Source organism: Ammospiza nelsoni, chromosome 21 (genome assembly GCF_027579445.1).
Source record: "Ammospiza nelsoni isolate bAmmNel1 chromosome 21, bAmmNel1.pri, whole genome shotgun sequence".
Classification (NCBI taxonomy): domain Eukaryota; kingdom Metazoa; phylum Chordata; class Aves; order Passeriformes; family Passerellidae; genus Ammospiza; species Ammospiza nelsoni.
The window spans coordinates 10,758,299-10,783,064 of record NC_080653.1 but is presented as its reverse complement, the minus strand read 5'-3'; the positions used below and the strand labels follow the sequence as shown (position 1 = coordinate 10,783,064).

Sequence of the window (24,766 nt, the reverse complement as noted above, 5' to 3'; positions counted from 1 at the left end):
AAGAGGAGCTGTTGCTCACATCCTCAGAAACTAGGCAGTGAAACAGAGCAGTCTTTCCCCTAAACCATCTTCCTTGCAGCATTGGGGCCCTGGAAAACACAAGCTGCCTGAATTTGAGCAGTGCTTCCCTCTACACATCTGAGAGCAGGGGGAGGTTTGATCCTGGAGCTGTGTCCCACTCCCCTCCCACTCCCCAGCAGCTGATGAGGCTCTTGGCTTTGACTTTTTCCATTGCTGGGCTCCTCTTTGTCTCCAGTTTCCACCGGCACAGGTGTCCTGGATGATGCCTCGGAGCATTAACTGTTTCCATGCTGGAGAAACCAGTGGCATTCCCAGGATGGCTGCTCAGTTTCAAGCTATTTGGAAACATCTGGATTTGGGACACAACTGGAAGGTATGTATCTGCAGGGGGATCATCTGGAGGAAGAAACTGCTTCCAGATGTGTTTGGGCAAAAATGCTATTGAAATGTAAACTCAGTTTATTGAAATGTAAACTCAGTTTATGTTGTGCTGCCTCACAAGCCTCAGAAAGCTCTGGGTGCAGGGGAGGGACACAGGCTGCTGCTGTGGGCAGGCTCTGGGTGCAGATGTGCCTGCAGATGTGCATTTGCTGCGGGGAACCGGGTGGTCTGTGGCTGGTGAGAGTGTCACATTGTTTTCTCTCTTACCAGCCAAGTCATTCAATTCCTCATGCTGAGTATTCCTTCCAGATGTGGAAGGAATACTCCTTACAAAGCAGGGCTGTGTGGCACTGGGGATCTGTGCTCTGTATCACTACTAGACACTGTCTGGGATTCACCCTTCTGCAGAATGAGCACTGTGTAAAGCCATGGGAGAAGGCGTCAGTCCATCTCCCTGCCTGCCTGGCACTATGTTCTTCCCCTTCTCTGTGACCACTCTGGAAAGGGACAAGTGGCATTCTAGGCCTGGGAGTTGCACATTGCTCCCGTGGGAACACCCGGGCTGCAGGTCAGGGCTGTCCTTGTCTCCCAAGCAGCCTGCAGCATTGCTGCTGCAGTGTTGTGCTCCAGGCACGTGCAGGCAGAGCCTGTGGCTGCACAACCCAGTACCCACCAGACCTGTTCCTTCTCCCAGTGCTTTTGCAGGTGATTAGTGATGATGAGAGAGAACGTGGAAATCATTTTTATCTCGCTTTCAGCCTCTGCTGGGTAAATCCTGAGGAGGACGATGGCACACAGTGAAGGAAGCAGGGCTGTGCCATCCCTGCCCACCCGAGGTTTCCCTCCTTTGTTCTATTTATTGAGCAAGGATCCTGACACCCTTTCCCAGACAGTGAGTCACAGCAGCTCTGTCTGTGCAGAAGCCTTGTGTCTTGGAGCACTTTGTTGATGCAGGAGCCTCGCAGGAGCCAACTGTGTTTATTAAAAGATGATCAGATGTTTCCTTCCTTAAGGCAGTGTCTAGCTGAGGCTGAGTAATAACTCATTACCAACGAGACAAATAACTGCTTATCATCAGGTCAGTGCCTTTGCCAGCCCTTCTGGTGGTGGTGGCAGGTGCTCTGGGCACTGGTGGGCTCAGCACCCAAAATAGGGGGTAAGAAGAGCAGAGCTGGCCTCAGGCTCTGCTCCTCAGTGGGGTTTGGCCCTGGATTAAGCTCAGGGAACAGCTTTATCCAGCCCTGGTGCAGCATGTTCCTGACTGCCTATGGAATCAGGCTGCTGGAGAGGCCTTTGCATGCCACGTTGTTCCATCCTGGTGCTGGGGACTCAGAACCCATGTGCCAGAGCTCCTTGTGGCTGATGGAAAAACCAGCAGTGGGGTAGGGCAGTGTGGAGAGGCATCCCAGGAGCGCTGTGGGGCCGTGGGTGAGGTGGGATGTCATGATCCCCATGTCCCCACACGCCCCATGGTGGCAGGGCTGTGCTGGGGAGAGGCAGAGCAGGGCCAGCTCTTGTCGCTGGGGCCGGGACCCTGTTGGGCTGGCTCAGAGGCTTTCCTCAGACGCCATCCTCTGGTGCAGCCGCCGCGGTCCTTCCCTGCCAGATGCCATGGCATCTCTCCATGTCCTTTGTTCCCTCCTTGCTCACGCCTCTGCCATGATTTATGGCCGTTGCGGAGCAGCCTGGCTGCGGCTCCCCTGCCTGGCCAGACCCAGCCTGGGCCAGGGAGCTCTCGGGCAGTGCTCTGACCCCCCTGCATTCGGGCCCCTTGCATTTCACCATGTGCGTGGCCTTTTCTTTCACCTCCTTCCAGCCCGGCTGTGAATGGAGTGCTTTCAGGGGGAGGAGGCTGCCGGGAGCCCAGTTCTGCCTGTGCATTGGTAGCAGCCCATAAAAGCATCCCAGGAATTCGCCTCGGCGGCCCTGCGCGGGGTGAGCCAGTGAAAGACGCCCTTTGTTCCTGCAGCCCGGTCCCACACACCCTCGGAGGGCTGGAATCTGCAGAGCTGGATGTGAGCTCCCACTGCCTGCCACGCTGCGCTCGGGCCCTCGGCAAGAGGTTTTCCCACGTCTCACCCTGGCCAGGGTGAGCAGGGCACTGAGAGAGGCTTCCCCAGGCTGTGCCGTGTGGACCCGAGCCGGGCCGGGCCTGTGACCCCAGCCTAAGCCGAGTCAGAGGGACAGCAATCCCTCCTGCAGGGCTCCCTCTCGCCTCGGGGTTCGGTGACAGCTTTGGGGTGCGATTGCTGCCGCTCCTGCTGCTGCCAGGCCGCGGGGCCCCTCTGGCCGGGCCCTGACACAGAGCCGGGCCCCGCCGCAGCCTGCACACAGCCGCTGGCACCCGGCCCAGAACACGGCTCTGCAAAAGAAGAAATGCCTTTGTTGTTGTTGTTGAGGAAAGCCCAGAACGCCCCGGCAAGGACACAACCTCTTCCTAAAGCTGGGTTTGAAAGCCCTGCTTTCTCAGAGGGTTCAAAGTGACCTGGCCAGAAGCATCTGCTTCTGTGGGTCAGCCTGGCTGGAGGAAACCCTGACCCACCTTGCAAGGGCTCCCTCTGAAACCACAGCTTGCAGGGGCACCGAGGGATGGCACCCATGTGTCCCTTCCAGAGGGTGCCCACCCAGGGGTGCTGCTGGGGAGCACTATGAGATTTCCTGGGCTCTCGTTAGCAGAAGAAAAGCTTTGGGTGACTCAGCAAAGGGTGCCAGACCAAGGCTTGGACACTGTCCTGGGCAAGACTGACACATGCAGTTCAGGCAGAGCCTGGGCTGGCTAAAGATACCGTGGTGCTTAAATATTTTATAGAAAATCATTAAGCAATTAAATCTGGTGGATCTCACATCATAGAAAAGCAGCTTGAAGCCTGTGCAGTAAACAGGGCAACGCTTCCTGCTTGTTTGGGATGTCTTCTTGGAGCCTTAACTACAATCCTTGCTTCAAAATAACTATAATTATCTCTTAATTGCCATTATTGTTTAACATTTTTAGTATTTGCAAGTGCAAACTGTTACAGTTTTCCGTGCAGATACAATCAGTAGCCGGGGCTCACAATGAAAGCAATTAAAATCCTGTGATTATCACAAGGCTGCGTGTCTCTACACCAGCTTCAATCTGCATCACTTGCCAAGATGTAGGCTAGAAACTCAGACAAATTTAGCACTTATTTAGTAACCCAGCAAAGCTACTACCTCTTGCTGCCTCCAATGATTTGCATCTATGGCACTTTTTGGAAGGACAGGAGCAGGGAGGGGAGGGGAAAGAAAGCAGTTTCTAGAATACATCCCGGGAGAATATACAGCAAGAAAAATTATGCACATGAATTATGCATCTGAATTATGATTTCACTCCTATTTTTGTCCGGATTAGCTCATGTTTGGTGTGCATCCCTGGCAGGGTGCTAGCAGAGTGTGCTCCAGCTCCCAGCGGGTCACTGCGGCTCTGGGTCCTGTGGTCCCTGCTCCACTGGCAGCTGCTTCCCAAGGGCTCCCGGAGCTTCCTGGGGATCCAGCCCCCCAGGAGCCATGGCAGCCCCTGCTCCTCACCCCTCACAGGCTGTGCAAGTCGCTTTTCTGTGTTAATTGAATGCCTCTTCTGTAAACACACCAGGGATGACAGCAGATTTGGGTGTAACTAAAAAAGCAGGTCTGTGCTATTTTCTACAGAGGGGGAGGTGTTTGGAGGCTGTGCTGCCACCAGCCAGCCTTCAACGGTGTCCCCCGGGTCCCCAGCATCTCCTGGGGAAGGCAGACGTGGAAACATCTTGGCCTCTGCCAGCTCTGGGGAGATAAACCCCGGAGAGAAGGGGAAGGCAGTAGCAGGGCTTCCAAAATCTCACCAGATGCAACTGCAATCCCAGCACACACTCAAGTAAAGCCAGCAATCCTTCCAGGAAAATCTGCTTGGGAATCCTCAGCTCCCTTCCCGGCAGGGCTGGTGACCCCAGGCCACCGATGTTTCCATCTGTAAGGAATTTCAGAGGCCCTCATTGCCATCAGGGAGGGAATTTTCCTCACTGGCCAAGCCAGCAGGGCACCTGCACCCAGGTGTGGGGTCCAGGCTGGGGTGGGTGTGGGCACAGGGCCATGTGGGGAGGCTTGAGGGGCTGGGAATGCTCCCTGGCTGGGTCCAAACTGCAAGTCCCATCTCTGCTGCTGCCTTGGACTAACACCCCTGACATCCCAGCAGTTGTTTGCATGAGAAAATGAGATTAGGAAAGTATTTCAAGCATTTGTGCCTGTTGTTCAGTGGCAAACAAGGCTGGAGCCAGCGCTGTTTGTCCTGTCAGCTGGCCCAAAGCTTGGGAAAACAGCCGGGAAGGCAGTGGGAGACACCAGCTAAGCACCAGGGCTGAATTTGCACAGACCTGTGGAGAGTGGGAAAGGTTGAGCTGGTGCAGGCAGAGCCAGCGATGGGGTACCTGCATGTGCACATTTGTGGGTACCCCTGGGGCTCCCTGGAATACCCCAGAAGACTGGGATTTTTCTACATGCAGGTGTTTCCCATCTGGTTTGAAATGCTGTTGGTAGGAAGTGAAAAGTATCAGTAAATTTGGGCAGTCACAGGAAAGAGGAGCAAAGGCAGAATTAATGGAAACAGGCACCTTGGAAATCCTGGGCTTGAAAGCCCTGAAATTGCCTACGGAGATTTGGGCTAGCTGTGCTCCCAGAGTGACGAGGTTAAGATGAGTTCTCCAGTCTGCCTTTTGGAGGAAGGACACAGCTGGTGAGGCAGAGAGGCGAGGAGGAGGCCAGGAGAGCTGCAGCAGCTCTATGTCACTGTTTCCAGGCTCAGCAGGTCCCTGCCACATCCTGGAGCTCTCCTGTGGCTCCTGTTCAGTTTGGTTTCCCTGTGGCAGCTGTCACTATCCCTGTGACAAACCACCTGCCTGAGTTTCAAGGAAGTCATCCATATATCCAACAGGAATATCAATATCCAGGAGCTGCTGAGATCACAGCAGCTAACACAGGGATTCTGCTGGGCTCTGCTCCCCCCACCACAGCTGGAGTTCCTCTTGGATGGGGTGCAGGGAGTTGTTTAAACTTCCCCTGGTCCTTTTGGGGTTCAGGTGTCCTGGGGTGGGCTCCCATCCCAGCTGCAGCACAGGATCCAGCCCAAGCATGCAGCACAGGGAGGACACTTGCTCCACATTTTTAAGCCAGAAGTGCCTCCTGAAATCAATACAAAAGGAGATTCCTCTGCAGCCTAGGGAACACATTCTTCCCCGAGGCCTTCAAAGGAGCTGAGGAATCTAATTCCCACTAATTTGCTTTGAAAACACCAAGTTAAAATTGTAATTATGGCCTGGTGCCTTACTGCCGAGGGAAGACCCCAGCAGACTGCAGCTTCCTTGCTTCCCTAAGACATCAGTTTTGATGATTTATTAAGACTTACATTTTTAACAATATGATGTTGGTTAATGTTGGAAGATGTTCCTACAATTAATGAAAATTTCATAGACTGACTGGAGAAGAAAGAGACCATTTTATGTCCCCTACCAGATGGCCTAGACCAGCTGCTCACTTTTTTCTTTGAACTGTGATTCTAATGACTTCTCTGTCCTTTGAAGTCTGCTTAGAGCTGCTGAACCAGATGGATTTGCATGATAGTAGCAGTGCACGTCTAACAGAGGAGGACTTGTGCTATTTTCCCTCCTGGCCACTGCTGAATGCTGCAGTTGGGGGATTTGGAGGGGTGAGTAAACGGGGAATATTGCCAGGCACTGGCAAATGTATCTTGGTGTAACATCACTGGCTTCAGTGGAGTTATTCCCCAAACCCACAGTGTCCTCACCCAGCTCTCAGCTGGTTTTGTTGCTTTACAACCCAAAGCCACAAAACCTGGGGCCTCACAAAGCAGGGGCTGCTCTCAGAATGCACATTTCAGCACCATTAAAAAAAAAATAGGAAAAGAAGAAACAGCTTTAAATATTTATTAGCAAGTTTTAAAAATAATAAATCACAAAATAAAAGGGTGACAAAAGAAACAAAACTGGAAAAGGTCCCCAAGTGTGGGTTTGGTAGGAATTTATGCAGAGTAGAGAAGCTGGGGAGGCAACACTGACATTCCTGGGTTTGAAATCTCAAATCAATAATGAAGGAGGCCACATCACTTTTTCACACTGCCTCCAGAGCACTCACAGGATCTCAAGCAGCTGCTCTCCCTGGAGCAATGTCCGGGCTGGGCTGGCACAGAGCTCTCTAAAATCTCTCAGGACTCTGATGATCCTTGTGGGTCCCTTCCAACAGGATATTCTGTCATTCTGTGAAAATCATCCCTGCACAACAACAGCATGCCTGGGGCTGTCTCTGCTCTGTGTTTCCCCGTGCTTGCCTCACAGGCCTTTAGGGACTTTGAGGAACAAACAGCACAGGACAAATGGAACGATAAAGGGAAGCAGCAGAGCAATTACCCAGAACCAGCAGCCCAGGGCACAGAAGGACACCAAGGCCATGGCACTGGTGGCACAGAACGTGCTGCTCTTACTCAGGGTGGTCAGTGCGATAGGGAAATGGGAGGAGGGTAAACCAGAGGTGAGGCTTTGCCTGGATGTGCCATGGAAAGCAGCGTGTCCTGCCCTGGAGCCCCCTGTTCCTCGCCAGGTGATGTGCCCAGTGTTGGCAGCAGCCTGTGCGCAGCAAGGCAGGAGCACTGGGCTGAGCCCTGCTGGAGTGAATGTCCCATCACCCACGGCTTCCCAGGCCTTGGCTGCTGCCCCATCCTGTTCTCAGGGAATGTTAACTTGATGTTATCCACCAGCGAGATGTTAATGAGATCCCATCCCCTTAAGGGGAGCGGGTTCCTGTTCACAGCCACCGGTCCCGGTGTCCCCAGAGCTGTGTGATGGCAGCGTGTCCTGTGTCTGGCCTGAATGGGTACGGTCAGGGCTGGGACAGGGTATGGGACAGGAGCATCCTCTCACAGCACAGCATCTGATTTTGGTTTACAGCCATCAAATCCTCCACACCAGGCGAGCTTCACAATTGACACCGGGAAAACTTCCCCATGCACATTTCACAATTGACACCGGGGAAAACTTCTCCACCCTGGCACAGGCGGAGTCCCCGTCCCCGGGGGGATTTAAAAGCCGCGTGGATGCGGCACTTGGGGACACGGTCAGTGAGGGCCGGCTCGCTCTCGAGGGGCTGTCCCACCATGGGTGACCCTGCGCTGGAACACGGCGGCTGTTGCCGGGGCTGTCCCACAGGCGGGCGGGCACCGCCACCTGCCGCAGGCCCGGCCCGGCCCTGCCCGGCCCTCAGCACCGCCCGCCGGGCCCGCCGGGCCGCCGTAGCCGCGGCCGCCCCGGAAGGGCTCCGGTTGCCATAGCGGCGGGGCGGGGCGCGGGCCATGGCGGCGGCGGGGCCGGGGCATCCGGCGGAGCCGGGGGAGTCATCGGAGCCGGGCCCGGCCGGGTCTCAGGCCGTGGCGGGTCCGGGGCAGCCAGCGGAGCCCGCGGAGCCGGGCCCGGCCGGGTCGCTGCGGCGCTGCCTGGCGCGGCTGGGCGCGCTGCGGGCCCGGCCCGACGGCGGCGGCCGCCGCACGGAGCTGCACCTGCTCTTCGACCAACTCATCTCCGAGAGCTGCGGGCCCGAGCCCGCGGCCGTGCCCTGCCCGCAGGTACCGCGGGATGGGCCCCGGCACTGCCGCTGTGTCCGCGCGGGGAGCAGGAGCAGGAGGCGGCCGTGCCGTGCCCGTGTGGGAGCGCACGTGTGCGGGGCTGGGCCGGGGCCGCTGTGGGGACGGCGTGCTGCGGCTGTGCCCATCGCTGTGCCCATCGCTGTGCCCGTCCCTGCGCCCGTCCCTGTGCCCGTCCCTGTGCCATCCCCGTGCCCCCTCCTCGGGAGCCCCCAGGCAGGGTTCCAGCCCGCGTTCCCCCCGCTGCGGGCGGGATGTTCCCTCTGCCCACCTTCCCCCGTCCCTTCCCCGGCTCCTCGGTGCCTCTGAGCTCTGCTGCCCTGTGCCGAAGCGCTGCCGGGTGGACATGTGGGTCACACCAATGGGTGGGACTCGGCAATTTTCATAGTCTGATGTTGGAGAAATAGTAATTTTTTAAACCTTAAAGCAGGCCCTTGAAAGCTGAGCAGTCTAGATGAGCCACATGGATGCTACTCCATTGGCAACACACAGTACTTCATTATTACACTGGTTTGTCTTAATTTCATTTCCAAAGCAGGCTTACTTTGCTCTTTGGAATTAACTGATTTTTGGACAGTACTCTTCAGTTCCTTGGTCTAACTAGGTATTTTTTTGAGCTGTTATTGCTGTCTTTGTAGTCCCTAAATAATAAACTGAGGCTTTCTCTTCCAGGATGTTTGTGCTGTGCTTGTCCAAGGCTGTCAGTTGGTTCCCCTTGATCAGGAACATCTTGTCAGCAAAGTCTGTCAGCTCATCCATCACTTACTCAACAGATACCAGGTAGGAAGAGTTTGGCCATGTCCCTCAATAAGCCAGTGGAACTCGGTCTTTTCCCAGGGCTGTGGAGCCAACCTTCAGGCAGAGTTTCTTGGATTTTCACTGTATTACTTATTTTTGGGTAGCTGAGCCTCTGACCTGGCTTTAGCATGGTTCCTCATAAAACCACCTCTCAGTCAGAAGTGATTCACCATGGGAAATAGTCTTGGTTTTAGGACACTTGTACAGATTTATCCATTCCTGGTCAGGTGTGATCTCTGCTGGTATGTGATTTTAACAACCTGAATCTCTGACCAGTTTCTCTGGGTTTATTGACTGCAGCAGTACAAGATGATGTTTATCTTGACCTTTTCTGTTGTGACAGGTGATGGTTGACGAGCAGAGCTTGAATTTCCTTCTCTCCTACTGCATCTCTGCTCTGAGGCAGTGCAGCTCCTGGACACACGTTGAAATTCTGCAAGCCTTAGCAGCTCTTGTTTACAATAATGGGCCTAAGTGTCAGAAGGTGAGTTTACAAACAGAGAGAAAGTAACAACAAAAGTATTTGCACCGCTGCAAAGTTGAATTTCAGTTGTATTTATTAATAATTATTATTCCATTGTGGAGTACTGTGTACCTGCAGGCTGCAGCTGTTGGGATCACCATTAAATAAGGGCACAGGCTAAGCCTGCAGACCAACCACCCTGTGCCTCAGGCAGGGAGACCACAAGGAGCTTGAAATTGCACATAACTCGCCAGGCGGGCTCCAGAAATCCATCCTGTAACCAGATCAGGGCTTTTGCTCAGAGGCTCTCAGGTATCAATCCTGTGTGAGCTCCTCGTTGCTGCAGCTGACAGAGTTTGGAAAGCTGAATCCTCCTGCTGTCAGCGGCTCGTGGCAGCTTGCAGAGCAGTGTCTGCTGTTGGGCTGAGCATGGGGTGGTGATGCTCACAGCTTGGGAGCTGCCAGCTTGTGTGGGCTTGGAGCCCATGGAGTGGCAGCAGCTTGGTGCAGCAGTTGTTCCTAGCTCAGCTTCATGTCTGGGAGGAGAGCATAAACTGGGACTCAGCTGAGCTGTGCTCAGCTCTGTCCTTTCCTAATACAAAGAGCACTTAAGGAATCAAGGTTTTCATGCTGTTTTTTGTTTTTTGTATGCATAAATCTGTCTCTAGAATCTGAAATTGCAGCTGAGAATGTTTTAGGGTTTGTTTTACTTCTCATTATCGTGCTTTGATTTTTGATTGGTAATGAATTCAATTAATTTCACTAAATCAGGTCTGCTCTGCCCATGGTGGTTATCAGTGGGTGACCTCTCCTTGTCCCAACTCATGATCCTTTCCTTATATTTTCTCTCCCCTGCCCATGTGAGGGGCAGTTTTGGTGGGCACCTGGTGTCCAGCCAGGCTCCAGCCACCTGCCATGATGTTTATCCCCAAACCCCAGGCCCAGGAGGCTGAGGGAGGAGCATTGACCCCTGATGGCTCTTGGTGCTTTGTTTTCAGTTCCTCCCAGACCTGCTGGGCACGGCTGGGCTCCTGCTGCAGCTCAGTGACCCTGCCCAGCCTGACGTGGAGCTCAGGAGGGCAGCCGTGCGCAGCATGGCCAACCTGTGTCTCAGGTGGGTACAGCCCTTGGCTGGGGGTTACAGAGTGTGCATCTGCCAGCACAGGGCCACCAGGGTGTGGTGCATGAATGGGGAATGCAGAGCTTTATCTGTGCACAAACCCCTAACTCTCAGTCCTCCAGAAACAACGTTACACGGGTTCGTTTGGGGAAGAAAAGAAAAGCTTTGTGCTGTCTGGTTTTTCATGCAGAAGGTTTCCTTTTGTTCTCTGTGTGGTAGAGCTGCCCCCTTTCCATCATCCATCCATCCATCCATCCATCCATCCATCCATCCATCCATCCATCCATCCCTTTCCATCCTCTGCAGGCTATCAGGGGGCTTGGGTGGGACTTTGTGTAACTTTATGAGCCTGTGGACAGACTATAAACCAACCTTGTGTCTCCTCCTGCTCTGATTTTAGTGTCCCTGGGCAGCCATACCTGGATGAGTCCTACAGAAGTGTCTGTTTTCAAACTTTCCTGAGTGTTCTGCAGTCTTCAAAAACCACTGATGTGGATGACATCACTTTTTGCATGGTAAGTGTGAGTCTAATTGTCTAAAATACTTTAATTAGGAAGTTGTACTGCTGGAATATATGGAATTTGGAATGTTGTCGATTAGGATTTTGCTTTAATCGTCCATAATTTATCATATTACTGTCCCAATTGAGCAAAACTGTAACTGCCTTGAAAGATGTGAACCTGCAGCATTTTGGGAAGGAAAAGTAATAATAAAGTAATTTTTTATTTTCAGTTACTGCAAAGTGCACTGAAAGGTGTCCAGTCGCTTCTCAATGGTGGGAAGATGAAACTGATGCAAATTGACCAAATTGGAGCTCTGCTGGCAGTGTTAAAGGTAAATCCTTCAATCCACATGGGGGAAGAGGCAGCCCCTGGGAGGTTCCAGGTGCTGTTAAGTGGGAAACAGTAGAAGGTGAACAAGAGGGAGCAGAGAAGCCTGAATATGGGGGGAAATGGAGTGTGAGATGTTAGAGAAAAATATACTGAGTTTCTCTCACAGCGTCTTCAGTGCACTTCCCACTGCAGAATGTGAGAGGGAGATGGGGAAGATGGGGTTTTTTGGACCTACTTGAAATCCTTCTACATGTAAATGGATTTCAGATGTTGTTCAGATGTTGTACATGGGAGAGGCAGGACCTGGGGGTAGGAGCACAGCTAAAAATGGGTGATTTCAGTAAATCTGTGCATGAGAAAAGCCAGAATGCTAACATTTGTGTTCCTGTTGCAGAAATGCATGTTCCATGGGCTGCCAGGACTCAGCATAGAGGTGCCCACAGCCCTGTACCCTGCTCCCTTACCTCAGTATGATAAAAGGTCACCTGCCAAGCAGGAGCACTCAGAACCAGCCACCTCTAAGCAGACAGGGGTAAGCTGGGCTGCTCCTGTTCTCCAGCCTGTTTGTTGTGTTGTGCCTTACCTCTCATGGTACCGGTGGCTCTTCACGTCCTGAGCGTGTGGCACATTTCATTCTTTGCTTCAAAGGTGATGATTACAAATTCTGCACTGAGTAAAATTGCTTTGGGAACTCAGGTGACAGGGACAAATGGCTCTGCAGGGCTTGGCTTCCCTCAGTTAAGCTCTGTGCAACAATTATTCATCCAGAGCCAAGAATTCCTGGCCTGCAGGATTGATGTGTGCAAACTCGCCAAAGCTTTTGATTTTATAAGTCACGTTTGCTCTCCTAACACTTGCACAATTGTTTGACTCTTTCTTAGGGAAGTGAAGTTCATTTAAGACTGATTTCTTGCCTCATCTGTTCTGCTCAATCCTTTTACAGGTTATTTTTTAACGTGTGAATACTTTGGATTACTGATTATCTGAAAGACATTAGAGAAAATGAGGTTATCTAGTCATGCTGACTTGTTTTTATTTTGGTGCTGAAAAGGAAGGTTACTTAGTGTTACCCACTGTAAATCTGAAAGAACTACAGAAGTATTTAGTGTTGTTCTTGAATCACTTTTGTGTGAAATATGATTTTTAGCTAAAAGTTTCCTTGGATATATTTTGCTTTAGGGATGAAGAAGCCAAAGGTTAGGTTTTGAGACTATTCAGTTATAAACTGTTTAGTTAGGTATTACTGAAATTTTGTGCCTGTTGCTACTAATAAGCAGAATATAAAAACTCAGATTCTGAAGAGTGACTGTGTGTAGAGTATTGCAGAGACATGTAACTGCATTTATGTATTCATTAAACATTGACTAAAAAAATCAATTTTTTGTCTTAGAGCCGAAGAAAAAAGTGCAAAGGGAAACAAAAGAAGGGAGAGTTTGGGGAAGAAGGAAGAGAAGATTCAGGAGATGCAGGAGAAGAGTCGGTGCTGGGAGCAGCCATGGTGAAATTGCAGCTGGGGGATGTGCAGAGCAGCCCTTGCCCTCAGCCTCGTGTGTCAGATGTGTGTGCTGGGAAGGACCCCCCGAGCTGGCAGCCCTGCAAACGCCTCAGCAGCAGCGAGTCAGAGTTCTCTGACACTGAGGGAGGAATACAGAGCAAAGTGAGGTGATTGCTGTGCTGTAAGCACACAGAGCAGTGCCATGGGTTCATACAGAGCAAAGGGAGGTGATTGCTGTGCACATAAACACACAGAGCAGTGCCATGGGTTCGTACAGAGCAAAGGGAGGTGATTGCTGTGCACATAAACACATGGATCCACAGAACCCTTCCACGCCATCCTTTGTTCTTCAGCAAAACTGCTGAGGGAGTCACTTTCCCTTTTGATTTATGAGATGGTACGAGAAAATTGGAAGGCAATAATTTGTGTTGGTTTGGAAGTAAATTCGTTCTTCCTCTTCCTGTTCTTGGTCTAAAAGATTTCCTCTCACAGCCAGCCACTAATACACATGAAAGAGGTGGAGCCCACCCCTTGCCCCTGCTGTTCTCATTAATCTTTTTGTTTGTGTTTAAGGTCTTACCAAGCCAATGTTCGCCAAGGGGCTCTGGCCTGTTTCCTCTCCACTATCAAGTCAATAGAAAAGAGAGTTCTGTATGGCTACTGGTCAGCATTTGTTCCTGATGCCCCTGGTATTGGCAGCCCCCAGTCTGTGTCCCTGATGACTATTGCTCTGAAGGACCCTTCTCCAAAGGTGAGGCACTTCTGAGTACAAAAATTCTTCTGTTTTCCCCCTTTAATCTTAGGAGTTGTCTTCTCTGGCCCTCAGTAAGTATTTGGCTACTACCCAAGAAACAAATAGGAAGTGTTGGCTAAGGAAACAAAGGATTGGTTCTGTATTGCCTAAACTTATGAAAAAAGATAGCTGGAGTTGAATTTTCTCTTTCTACAGAGGACGTAATACATTTTAAAATTCTTCTGCTCAAAGGAGGTGCTAAAAGGTATCACAAATGTTTTATCATTTCAGACACGTGCCTGTGCCCTTCAAGTCCTCTCAGCCTTCCTGGAAGGTTCTAAGCAGTTCCTGTCTGTGGCTGAAGATGCCAGTGACCACAAGAGAGCTTTTACTCCCTTCTCTGTCACCATTGCCTCCAGCATCCGGGAGCTGCACCGCTGCCTGCTGCTGGCCCTGGTGGCAGAGTCCTCCTCCCAGACACTCACACAGATAATCAAGGTACCTGCAGATGTGCCACATGCTCCCACTGATCTCTAGATTATGTCCTGAAGAAAGACTGCACAGAATTGCTGTGAGATGTGAGGTGGTGGTGGTGACTGACAGACCTTTGTCATCTCACAGGAGTTCACTGACTGAGTCATCCTACAGAATCACTGAATGGTTTGGGTTGGAAGTGACCTTAAAGATCACCTTGTTTCAATCCCCTGCTGTGGGCAGGGACACCTTTCATTAGACCAGGTTCCTCAGAGTTCCATCCAGAGTCTGAGGGTTTCTTTTCTCTTCAGTACAGTTCTCTTTTTTCTGCATTTTTTAGTCTTTTTGGAGCTGAATGAGCATATAAAATGATTCTGAAGACTCACATTGACTTCAAAACTGGAATCCAAATTGACAAATCCTTCCATGGGCTATCAAAATTCCTTGGTCTTTGTGCCACCTCACAGGAGTTAAATCCTTGTTCTTAGGAACCAAGTTTGTATCCAGTGTTCACACAGCAGATAATTGGGGTGGCTTTTTTCAGTGCCCTCAGATAATGAGCTTCCTGAGTGACCCAAATTACAAATGTAAAAGCAGACCTGTTGGAGGCCAGGCTGACATTGTAACCAGCACCTCTTTCTCTGTTTCAGTGCCTTGCAAACTTGGTTTCCAATGCACCCTACAGCAGATTGAAACCCGGGCTGCTTACCAGGGTGTGGAACCAGATCAAGCCCTACATCTCTCACAAAGGTTTGCATTCTCTCTGCTGTATTCCTCCCCTCCTCTGTGCTCCATAATTCAAAATTCAGAGGCAGTGGATGGCTATATGTTATAATCTATCTGAGGGAGGATGCTGGGCCTTCAGTGAGGTTCTAATGGATTTGTTTTGCTTTCTCTTCTCCCCCCCATTGTCTCTTGCAGACGTCAACGTTCGAGTTTCCAGCCTCACCCTGCTGGGGGCAATCGTGTCAGTGCAGGCCCCTCTGCCAGAGGTGCAGCTGCTCCTGCAGCAGCCCAGCTCCTCAGGGCTGGGCAGCAGCGGCAGTGCCACCCCTGGGCGTGAGCAGTGGAGGAAGGCAGTGCCCTGGGCAGGGGAGAGCCCTGCAGGCTGTGCCCCCCCCGAGCCCTGCTGGCTGCTGTGCCTGTGCGTGTCCCTGGTCGTCCTGCCCCGGGAGGATTCCTGCTCTGACAGTGATGCCAGCTTCCCCTCCCTGGGCAGCGTCTACGAGCCGTGCCCCCTGCGCCTGGAGGCCCTGCAGGTGGGAGGGCAGCTCCTGCCTCCATCCAGTGCCCCCTCACTCGTGGGCTCCCTTTGCTCCCCGCTCTCTCAGGAGATCTCTCGCTGGTTGCTGCTGCAGTGGGGCTGAGCTGCTGTGGCTCAAGGGGAAACGTTCTGGTCCCATGGTCACAGCGTGACTGTCCCACTGCAAACCTGCTGCAGTGAGTTCATCTGCCTGGGAGTTTTATCTTCACTGCAAACCTGCAGCAGTGAGTTCATCTGCCTGGGATTTTACACTGCAAACCTGCTGCAGTGAGTTTATCTGCCTGGGATTTTACACTGAAAACCTGCTGCAGCAGGTTCATCTGCCTGGGATTTTTTATCTTCTGTATTTTTTTCAATATTATCTGGGGGTGTGTGCTGGCAGACTGTGAGTCTTCCCCATGCAAACTCCTCCATAGAGAATCCAAATGAAAGTTTTGGTGGGGAAGAGCCCTGCAGTCAGAGAACAGCCAGCAAGGAGCTATGGAGTGACTCAGGGAGTACCTGTGGATGCTGAGGCTTGGCTTTGTTTTAATTCATGTAGCCACAGCAAAGGGTAAGATTTTGGAACATGCATCCCAAGAAGTCTCACTCTTTTTCTGGAACAGTAAATATTTGTGAAATCCAGCTTCACAGAAGGCAGCAGCAGTGTTACAGGAGGTACAGAATGTCTTGCTCTCAGTTTTTTTGGCTACAGGAGCCCTCACACTAAATAATTCATGGCCTTGCTACCTGATCGTGCTTCTGTGGCTCTTCTTTGAACAATAAAATGGAACAGGGAGGCTTTTAATCAGCTCTGGTATTCCAGAAGTTGTGCTGCAAGGTGTATCTGTTACATCAGAGCTCAGTATATGGTGCCAGGGCTGATTAGCCCATTAACATCATTTCAGTGTGTAGTTGGGCTGTTTTGGGTAAACAGAAGGAAGAAATGCTGAATGGGATTTCTTTTGCCTGTGTTTAGGTGTTGGCCCTTCTTGTGAAAGGTTATTTCCCTATGGCTCAGAGCTATTTCCTGGGACTTGGAGAAGTGGCTTGCAGATGCATGGAAGAAATGGATCCATCCATTCAGCTTCATGGAGCCAAAGTAAGAGCAGGAGACACGTCACCATTGTGTTACCAAGTCAGTTTTATCTGTCTGGGTGCTTTGCAAATGCAGATGAGTGGTGCTGAATATTCACAGCATCTGTGAGTGTGATACAGAAATGCAGTACCCTGACACTTTGAGAAATGCACCCTCAGCTTCCAGTCTTGAAGTCTCAGCAGAATTTTGTGGCTCTGCTGAGTCACCAGGAAGCTTGGGAAGTGCAAGGACCACAGCACTGGTGCTTCCCTGGCTGAGCATCAGCTGGGGCAGGGACCTGACTCTGTGACCCAAAGATTTCCTCTTTGTGCAGTGGTTTGTTATGCTGTGCTTGCTGGGGAGTTTATGTAGGAAAGGCTTTTCCTCTAATTCCAGTCATAGGAGGGACAGCACAGCCCAAACCAGCACTGAACCTTTTCTTTTTGTTCCCTGGGTGAGTGGGTGCAGGTTCTGTAGCTCCATGGGTCACCCCTGAAGAAAACCCCCTTGCTTTTTGTTGTCTGCAGCTTCTGGAGGAGCTGGGCACGGGTGTCCTGCAGCAGCACAAGCCTGACTCCCCCACTGCCCCCGAGCAGAGGGTGCCTGTCAGCGTGGTGAGTGTGAGATTCCCCCTCCCTGAGCTCCTTGCCTGCCCTCTGCACAGTGCCTGGCACACACACAGACAATTGCAGGGAGGCAGGAGGGGACTCCTCCACTATGGACAGTCTGGAGCCTTCCTGCCGTCGCTTGGCACTTGTTCCTGTCTGTGGACAGATGTCTTGGGGTTTATTTCTTTTACGTGATGTTAACCTGTGACTTTGCCTCTCCTCTTCCCAACTCTTGCTGTAGCCCAGAGCTGGAAGAACAGCACTGATTTTGTGTGTGTCCTTACAGCTGCATAAAACTTTCAGAATTTTGGTGAATTTGCGTTGCTAAAGTGCCAACCTGGTCACAAGTACAGAGAGAGTGGCCAGAACCACAATATAAGTGAATTTAGAGAAATTCATTAGCTGTTTGTTGGCTGAGTTTGCAGAAGCTGAGTAATTTGGGCCTGTTTAAGTCTTCCTTCTGTGAGCAGGAGACAAGCTTCAAAATTTCTTTGGCTCATGCTAAGTTTTGAGCCTACAAGACAGGAAATGTGTTCAGTAGCATCAGGTTCCTGTTACTTGCTATGAATGTAAATTGTCAGGCAAATAAAACACTCAGCTGTGTGGATTCAGGAGTGGGATTGCAACTCTCTTTAAAGCAGTGTAAATTTCAGCATGTGATGATCATCTTTAAGACAAGAAGTGAGGCTTAATTGCTGAGTTTAGAGGATAAACCTGGCTGCTTCTCCTGCAGGTTGTGACCTTCTGGACAATGATGTTGAACGGGCCCTTGCCTGGCACCCTGCAGAACTCCCCCCATGCCACTCTCCAGACAAGTGCCTGTGATGCCCTGTCCTCTATCTTACCAGAGGCCTTCAGCCTGCTGCAGGTAGGAGAACACACCTTTGCATGCGGTGCTTTCACCTTTGAGGCTTTGTCCTTGTCCACCTGGTTACAGTAGTGTAAAGCCTTTGAAAACTTGCCAGGAGAAAGTAAGAAAGTAAGAAAGAAAGAAAGAAAGAAACCTTCCCCATTTTTATTTTTCTTTCTTAACGTTGTGACTGTTGGAGGCTGGAAAGGGCAGTGTTGGGAGTAATCAGCCTGTCAGAAAAATTAACTGTGGGTCACAGCAGCTGTTTGGCCCTGCCATGAACACCCAGCCTTGGCAGTGATGCACAGGAGATGGAGGACAAGGATTTCGTGGCATGAGGGAGAGAGCTGAGGGATTGTTATTCTGCTGATTAATCCTTTGAAGAGCTAGCTGAGCCAATAGCCAGGGCCTGATGTTGTGCACCCATTTGCATGTGTGCTTTTTTCCCTTTGCAACATGAAATATGCTTCTAAACATGAAAGCCTTGGCAGTGGATCCCCCCTGCATTGTGCAGCTCCTTCTGTGTCACTGTGCCCTTGCTGGGGAGTGCTCTGCCAGATCTCATTTGCCCAGGAATTGCTGCTCCAGCAGTATCTCTGGAATTCTCCAAGTACAGCGTGTACTTCATCCCCCTGTACTTTGATCCCATTCCCTCTCCTGTCCCTGTGGCCAAGTGGGGTGAAGCCAGTGCCCACTGTGACCTTCTGTCATGGGCTGGTGAGCTGACAACCTGGCCAGGCTGAGCTCACCCTGTCCTGGTTAACCAGGGGCACAGAGGGAGGGGAGGCAGGGGCAGCCCATCCTCTGAGTTAGCCCTGATGGGCCATTCCTGCAGCTGGGGATGAGAGCAATACTCTGATTTCCTTCTTGTTCTTGCCCAGCAGCAGAGATCTGTGTGCTGGAGGCAATCACTGCTCAATTCACTTTACCCAGAGCATGCTCTGAGTGGAGGCTCCTGCAGACACAGGGAGTTTGAGAGAATCTGTGTGTCCCTGTGGGACAGAGCTCCCTCAGCCCCCCTCTGCCACTGCTGCTCCTCTTGCAGGGTGACAGAGATCCTCTGTGTCACCTTGCAGGGTGACAGAGATCCTCTGTGTCACTTTTCTCCTCTTGCAGGGTGACAGAGCTCCTGTGTGTCACCTTTTCTCCTCTTGCAGGGTGACCAGCAGATCCTGTGTGTCACCTTGCTGACAGATCCTGTGTGTCACCTTGCTGGCAGATCCTGTGTGTCACTTTGCTGTTCCTCTTGCAGGGTGACCAGCAGATCCTGTGTGTCACTTTGCTGTTCCTCTTGCAGGGTGACCAGCAGATCCTGTGTGTCACTTTGCTGTTCCTCTTGCAGGGTGACCAGCAGATCCTGTGTGTCACTTTGCTGCTGGGCCTGAACCACAGTGAGAACCCCCTGGTGAAAGCTGCTGCCGCCCGTGCCCTGGGAGTGTACATCCTCTTCCCGTGCCTCAGGCAGGTCAGAGCCAGCCCATCCCTTCTTCTGAGCCACTCTCTGATGAGCCACAAGATGTGGGACATGGGTTTGTTTGCAGTTAATTCACTTTGCTTTCAGCCTGTAGTGTGTTTATAGTTCTCCTTACTGGCTCCAGGCCTGCTCTTCCTTTCAGAGCAGAATCAGTGCAGCTTTAAGAAGGGAGGTGAAGCAGAAGAGGGAGGGAAAGGAGAGAGGTCAGGATCCTCCCAGGCTCTCAGGGGTGGGAGCTGGGTGGGTGGGTTGGCACAGAGGAGCTGCAAGAGGTGAGGGGGAGCTGGGGTGAAGGGAACAGCTCTGCAGTGCTCTGGGGAGTTTGGTGTTGGACTCAATCCTTGAGATCTTTTCCAACCTCCAGGATTCTATGATTCTAACAAGATTTTAATGGGAAGCCTTCAGTTCTGCTTAAAACTAAGAAGTAAAGCTTATTTGGAGGGGAAAAAAAGGATATTTGAAAATATCATCTTAACTTGAGCTGGAAGATTAGTTTTTACAATGTAACTTTTAAGTGAATAATTTTAATAAAAAAATATGCAGTGGCTGACTTTGGAGTTTAATTCCAAAATATTTTGAAAGAAAATCCTTTACCATAGGCACGTGTAATGTGCCATAGAAGAGAAGATTAGGCAGGCAGCTCAACAGGGACTCTGGAGAAGCAATTACTTAAGAGTGGGATTTGATGGGTATAAGGTTGGCAGTCCATGTAATTATGTTAAAATCCAAAGTAACTGAATCACCAATGGAATTAAATAATCCATAGAAGCTTTTCAGCAGCAGCTACCCAAGAGTGGTGGACTTGGTCAGCATTCAGGCTTGGGCTGTTAATTAAAGGTCAGGCAAAGCTGCAGGCAGCACCATGAGCTCATTAGAAGGTGTCACCTGGAAGAGTAAATGAGCAGAGCTGGTCTCTCTCCCCTTTCCCCTGGAAAAAGCAGAGTGTGTTACTGAGAGAATCACCTGTGTTTTGAGGGCTGTGTGACTTCTTGCTTTGGCAGGATGTGATGTTTGTGGCAGACACAGCAAATGCCATCCTGAACTCCCTCCATGACAAATCTCCTAACGTCCGTGCCAAGGCAGCCTGGTCCCTGGGCAACCTGACAGACACCCTGATCATCAACATGTACGTGGCACCCCTGCCCTGTGTGGGCAGATTGTCTGTGGAAAGGGGGCTCAGGCACTGGGGGGCTGCCCAGGGGGGCTTGGAGTGCCCATCCCTGCAGGTGGCACTCAGGGCTCTGGGCTGGGGACAAGGTGGGCATCAGGCACAGCTTGCACTCGATGCTCTGGGAGGGCTTTTCCAACCAAAATGATCCTTAGCATCAAAAAACCCCTGAATTTTGGCTTGGATCTTTCTTTTTAACCACCCTCTGCCTGTGTCTCTGCCAGTGTGGGACACTGAGCATCCTGTACTCACACCTTCCACTATCCCAGCTTGCTCCAAGCCCTGTCCAGCCTGGCCCTGGACATTTCCAGGGATTGGGCAGCCACAGCTGCTCTGGGCACCCTCACAGGGATCAGTTATTATCTGATATCTGATCTAAACCTACTCATTTTGAAGCCATTCCCCCTTGTCACTCTAAGGAGACATTCTTTAAAACTTTTCACTTTTCAGTTTTCCATTTCTTGTGTGTTGCTTGGTGTAATTACATGGTTCCTTTACTTCCAACATAACACAAGTAAAATTAATAAATATTTAACCCTTCCTCAAGCCAGAGACTGAGGGAAGCCCAACCTACTGTTACATTTTTAACAGGAAAATAGTTATCATATATTCCTGCTGCAGAATTGCCCCTGAGAGCCATTCCTTGCCCTCTGTTTTTTATTACAGATTTAACCATTGCTAACCAGCTTTCTTGCATTGATAGTTTGGTTTTAAATTAATAAACATAGTGGTCACATGCAGAAAGGTCTGCCTTACATATTAGCCCTCTGAAGAGTGAAGGTTGTTCATGGGCCTTTATAAAGGGGGGTATCACATCTGTGATGTGGGGATGGAGCAGCCCAGCTGGGTGTTCACAGGGGGATTTCTCCTGCCAGGGAAACCATGGGCCAAAGCTTCCAGGAGGAGCTCTCTGATGTCCTGCTGCTGAAATTGCTGCGCTCTGCCACAGAGGCATCCAAGGACAGAGACAAGGTAAGGCTGGGGGAATAGGGTGGGCTTGGTGGAGCTGATTAACCCTGCATTGAAAACAGAACAAGAAAAAGGCACCAGTTACTTTCTTTGCCCCAGTGTTTGAGGGCAGCTGTAGCTCAGACCCTCCCCTCAGGGCTGGTGTTCAGGGTTCCTGTGTTGTTTGAGTTGCAGGGAATTTGACTGGGCTTCTCCACAGTGCAGGGGGGTTTGGTTTGGTTTGTGGCCCTTTGCAGAGAATGATCTTTCTGGTGGCATTTAGGAAAACGCAGTGTGATTCCAGCTGTGCTCCTTGCTGGCTCTGAGATGATTTCACAGCAGGCTTCAAATCAAACCTTGTGAAAAACAGAGGGGTTTTTGTGTGTTCCAGGTGAAGAGCAACGCTGTGCGTGCCCTTGGGAACGTGCTGCATTTCCTGCAGCCCTGCCACGTGGCCAACCCCAGGTTCAGGGAGGCCATCGAGGAGGCCCTGCAGGCCCTGATTGCCACGGTGGGCAGCGAGGCCACCATGAAGGTGCGCTGGAACGCCTGCTACGCGCTGGGCAACGTCTTCAGGAACCCTGCCCTGCCTCTGGGTGAGAGCCTGTCCCCTGCCCCGGCTGCTGTGCTCTTGGGGCTGAGCACATCCTCATTTGTGCTCTTGGGGCTGAGCACATCCTCATCCCTGCTCTTGGGGCTGAGCACATCCTCATCCCTGCTCTTGGGGCTGAGCACATCCTCATCCCTGCTCTTGGGGCTGAGCACATCCTCATTTGTGCTCTTGGGGCTGAGCACATCCTCATTTGTGCTCTTGGGGGCTGAGCACATCCTCATCCCTGCTCTTGGGGCTGAGCACATCCTCACCTCTGCTCTTGGGGGCTGAGCACATCCTCACCTCTGCACTTGGGGGCTGAGCACATCCTCATCTCTGCTGCCCCTGGGCTGGAGAAGGAGGGGGGAAGCCAAGGGAGCTGAGTTTGCTGTCACAGCTCTCCCAGGGCTCTGCCCAGTGGAACAGACTCAGCTCCTTCAGTGCCAGGGCAGGGGTAACTGCTGTGTTCAGCTGGGTCTGTCATGTCAGGAAACAGTGGGATTATAGATGTGAATAAATGCTCTTGTAAAACTTCAGGAGATTAACTGTTTTAACTAATATTTCATTTCATAACCCTTGATTCTCCCATTTAAACCACAATAAATTCAATGAGTGTCAGCCCATTAAATATTCAGGAGACATGTATAGTGTTGCATGTTTTGGCTGATTAAAAAAGGGTTTTTTTTATTATTTTTTTTCAGGAGAGGCTCCTTGGGCCACGCAAGCGTTCAGTGTCCTTTCCTCCGTAGTCAAGTCGTGCAAGAACTTCAAAGTGCGGATCAAGTCGGCCATGGCGCTGTCCATCCCCAGCAGGAGGGAGTGCTACGGCTCCACCGAGCAGTTCTGCCACGTCTGGAGTGCCCTGGTGGTGGCCCTGCAGAGGAGCGAGGACGCCGAGGACTTCCTGGAGTTCAAGTACAGCTCCAGCCTGCGGAGCCAGCTGTGCCAGGCCCTGCTGCACCTGCTGCAGCTGGCCGGGAGCTCGGACCTGCCCCTGCTGGGCAGCAGCCTGCGGGAGCACGGCCACGCCATCCGGCCCTGCGTGCTGCAGTACCTGAGCTCCCCGGGCCACGAGGGTGACGCGGGGGCACACACAGACCTGGGGCACAGGCAGAGAGCGCTGCAGGCAGCCATCGAGCACCTCGGTGCCCTGGAGAGAGAGCTGCAGGGCAAGGCCAGGCTCCGAGTGTCCCTGTTCCTGGAGGATGTCCTGACACACCACGCCAGCGCCACCGAGCTGGCAGAAGCTTGAGGGAGATGAAACCCACCCCAGTGACCAAATGTTCCACGGGGAGCACAGAGCCGTGTTCCCTTGCACAGGACATCCAGAGGAAAAGTTTCCTGCTGCTGATATTAAGTATTTTGTTCCAGACTTTGTTAATAATGCCTCTAGGACTTCTTTTTTATATTATTACTATTTTTTATTGTTGTGTTTGGGGAACTCTGCCCTCCTGGGGCAGGTTTGTGCACTTTGCTGTCACAGCGTCTCCGCTTGGAAAACAAACGCCTTTTCCTCCTCTGTGTGTTTTATAAAGCTGCCTGTTCCCTCAGCTTATCTCAAAGCATTTTCTTCCCATTGCTGCAGGATCCAGAGTCGTGTTTGTAAAGCAGGGGGCTGGAAGGATTTTGTTTTTCACAGCACTGCAAATGTTGTCACTCTCGTGTTCCTGCAATAAACCCAAATATGCCAATATTTGAAGAATAGCTTAGAGCAAACAGCCTTTGCTTTTAGCTGTCTGTGTTCCCAGTGCTGTACACCTGGCCTGAGCCTCCCTGCTGCCTCCACTCATCCTTCTTCCTAAAAAATCACAATTCCTTCTTTCCAGGTGGATGGCACTGTGCTGCCTAAGCCAGAAAATGCAAAGCAGGTTCTCCAAGGCTGGAATTTTGGCTCTCCAAGCACCTCTGTGGGAGATGCAGTGGTGTTCTAACAGCACATGGATTTGTTTGTGGTTCTGGAGTTCTGTCCCCTTCCATTCCTTTCTGCTGGTGTTACTTACTCTGTGTTTGCTCTATGCTTACTCTGCTGATAGCCAGGGGAGTGCTGAGCTCTCTGATGTTGCTGGGGACAAATCAGCAGCTCCAGGAATGAGCAGGGCTCTGGGGCTCTCAGAGTTAATGCCTGCTGTCCTAGCCCTGGGCTGGATCTTTGAACAGAGCTCAGGGCAAGCCCTGCCTGTCGTAAAACCTCTGGGGGACACAAAATTCATCTCTTTGTTCTTCCACCTTTGCTGCTGATTTCAGCAGGCCTCAAGGGCTGAGAGGATCCAAAACTTCCTGGGGCAAGGGAGCCTTTTCCAGGGGATGGATGGATGGATGGATGGATGGATGGATGGATGGATGGATGGATGGATGGATGGAGCCAGTTCTCTGCCAGGGATGAGTTCTGCTGCTGCACCAGCCCTGTGTGTGGTCAGGCTGGAAGCCCTAGGATGGAGGCAGAGCTGAGCATCCCTGCTGGGCCTGTCCTGGCTCTGTGACACATTTGCACTTCAGCTTCCCTTGCTCCTTTCCTCTCTGCCTGCTGCAGCTGATCCCACCTTTGAGCTCCCACACCTGAACCAAGCCTGTGTTTCTGCACTGCCTTGGGGAGCAATCTGTCCCTTAGCCACTGAAAGCAAGCACAGCTTTGCCTGGATTTCTGTCCCAAGGTTGCTGACATCTCTGGAGCTGCCTCCATCCTGTGCCAGCCGGAATGCTGGGGCAGCTGTGGCACTTGGGAGCAGGGTCTACCTGAGCTGTGAGTGCTCCAGCAGCCCCATCCAATGTCAGGCTGTTCTGTGAACAGAGAAATCTGTGTTATCCGTGTTTTTGTGCACCTCAGGAAGCAGATGGGAGCTGCTGTCAT

At 51.5% G+C, this 24,766-nt stretch overlaps 1 protein-coding gene across 1 annotated transcript; it reads left to right on the top strand.

Moving 5' to 3' along the window:
* The first annotated feature begins 322 nt into the window (after positions 1 to 322).
* HEATR6 (HEAT repeat containing 6) lies at positions 323 to 23,468 on the top strand. Its single transcript, XM_059486892.1, has 20 exons — positions 323 to 394; positions 8,714 to 8,821; positions 9,183 to 9,323; positions 10,301 to 10,416; positions 10,823 to 10,937; positions 11,155 to 11,256; positions 11,650 to 11,787; positions 12,646 to 12,917; positions 13,324 to 13,501; positions 13,775 to 13,981; positions 14,608 to 14,707; positions 14,879 to 15,216; positions 16,180 to 16,302; positions 16,806 to 16,892; positions 17,620 to 17,754; positions 19,079 to 19,201; positions 20,212 to 20,336; positions 21,254 to 21,350; positions 21,718 to 21,922; positions 22,620 to 23,468. Exons 1-20 carry the CDS (start codon positions 338 to 340, stop codon positions 23,168 to 23,170), a joined length of 3,318 nt encoding a protein of 1,105 aa, XP_059342875.1. The 5' UTR covers positions 323 to 337; the 3' UTR covers positions 23,171 to 23,468.
* The last annotated feature ends 1,298 nt before the right edge of the window (positions 23,469 to 24,766 follow it).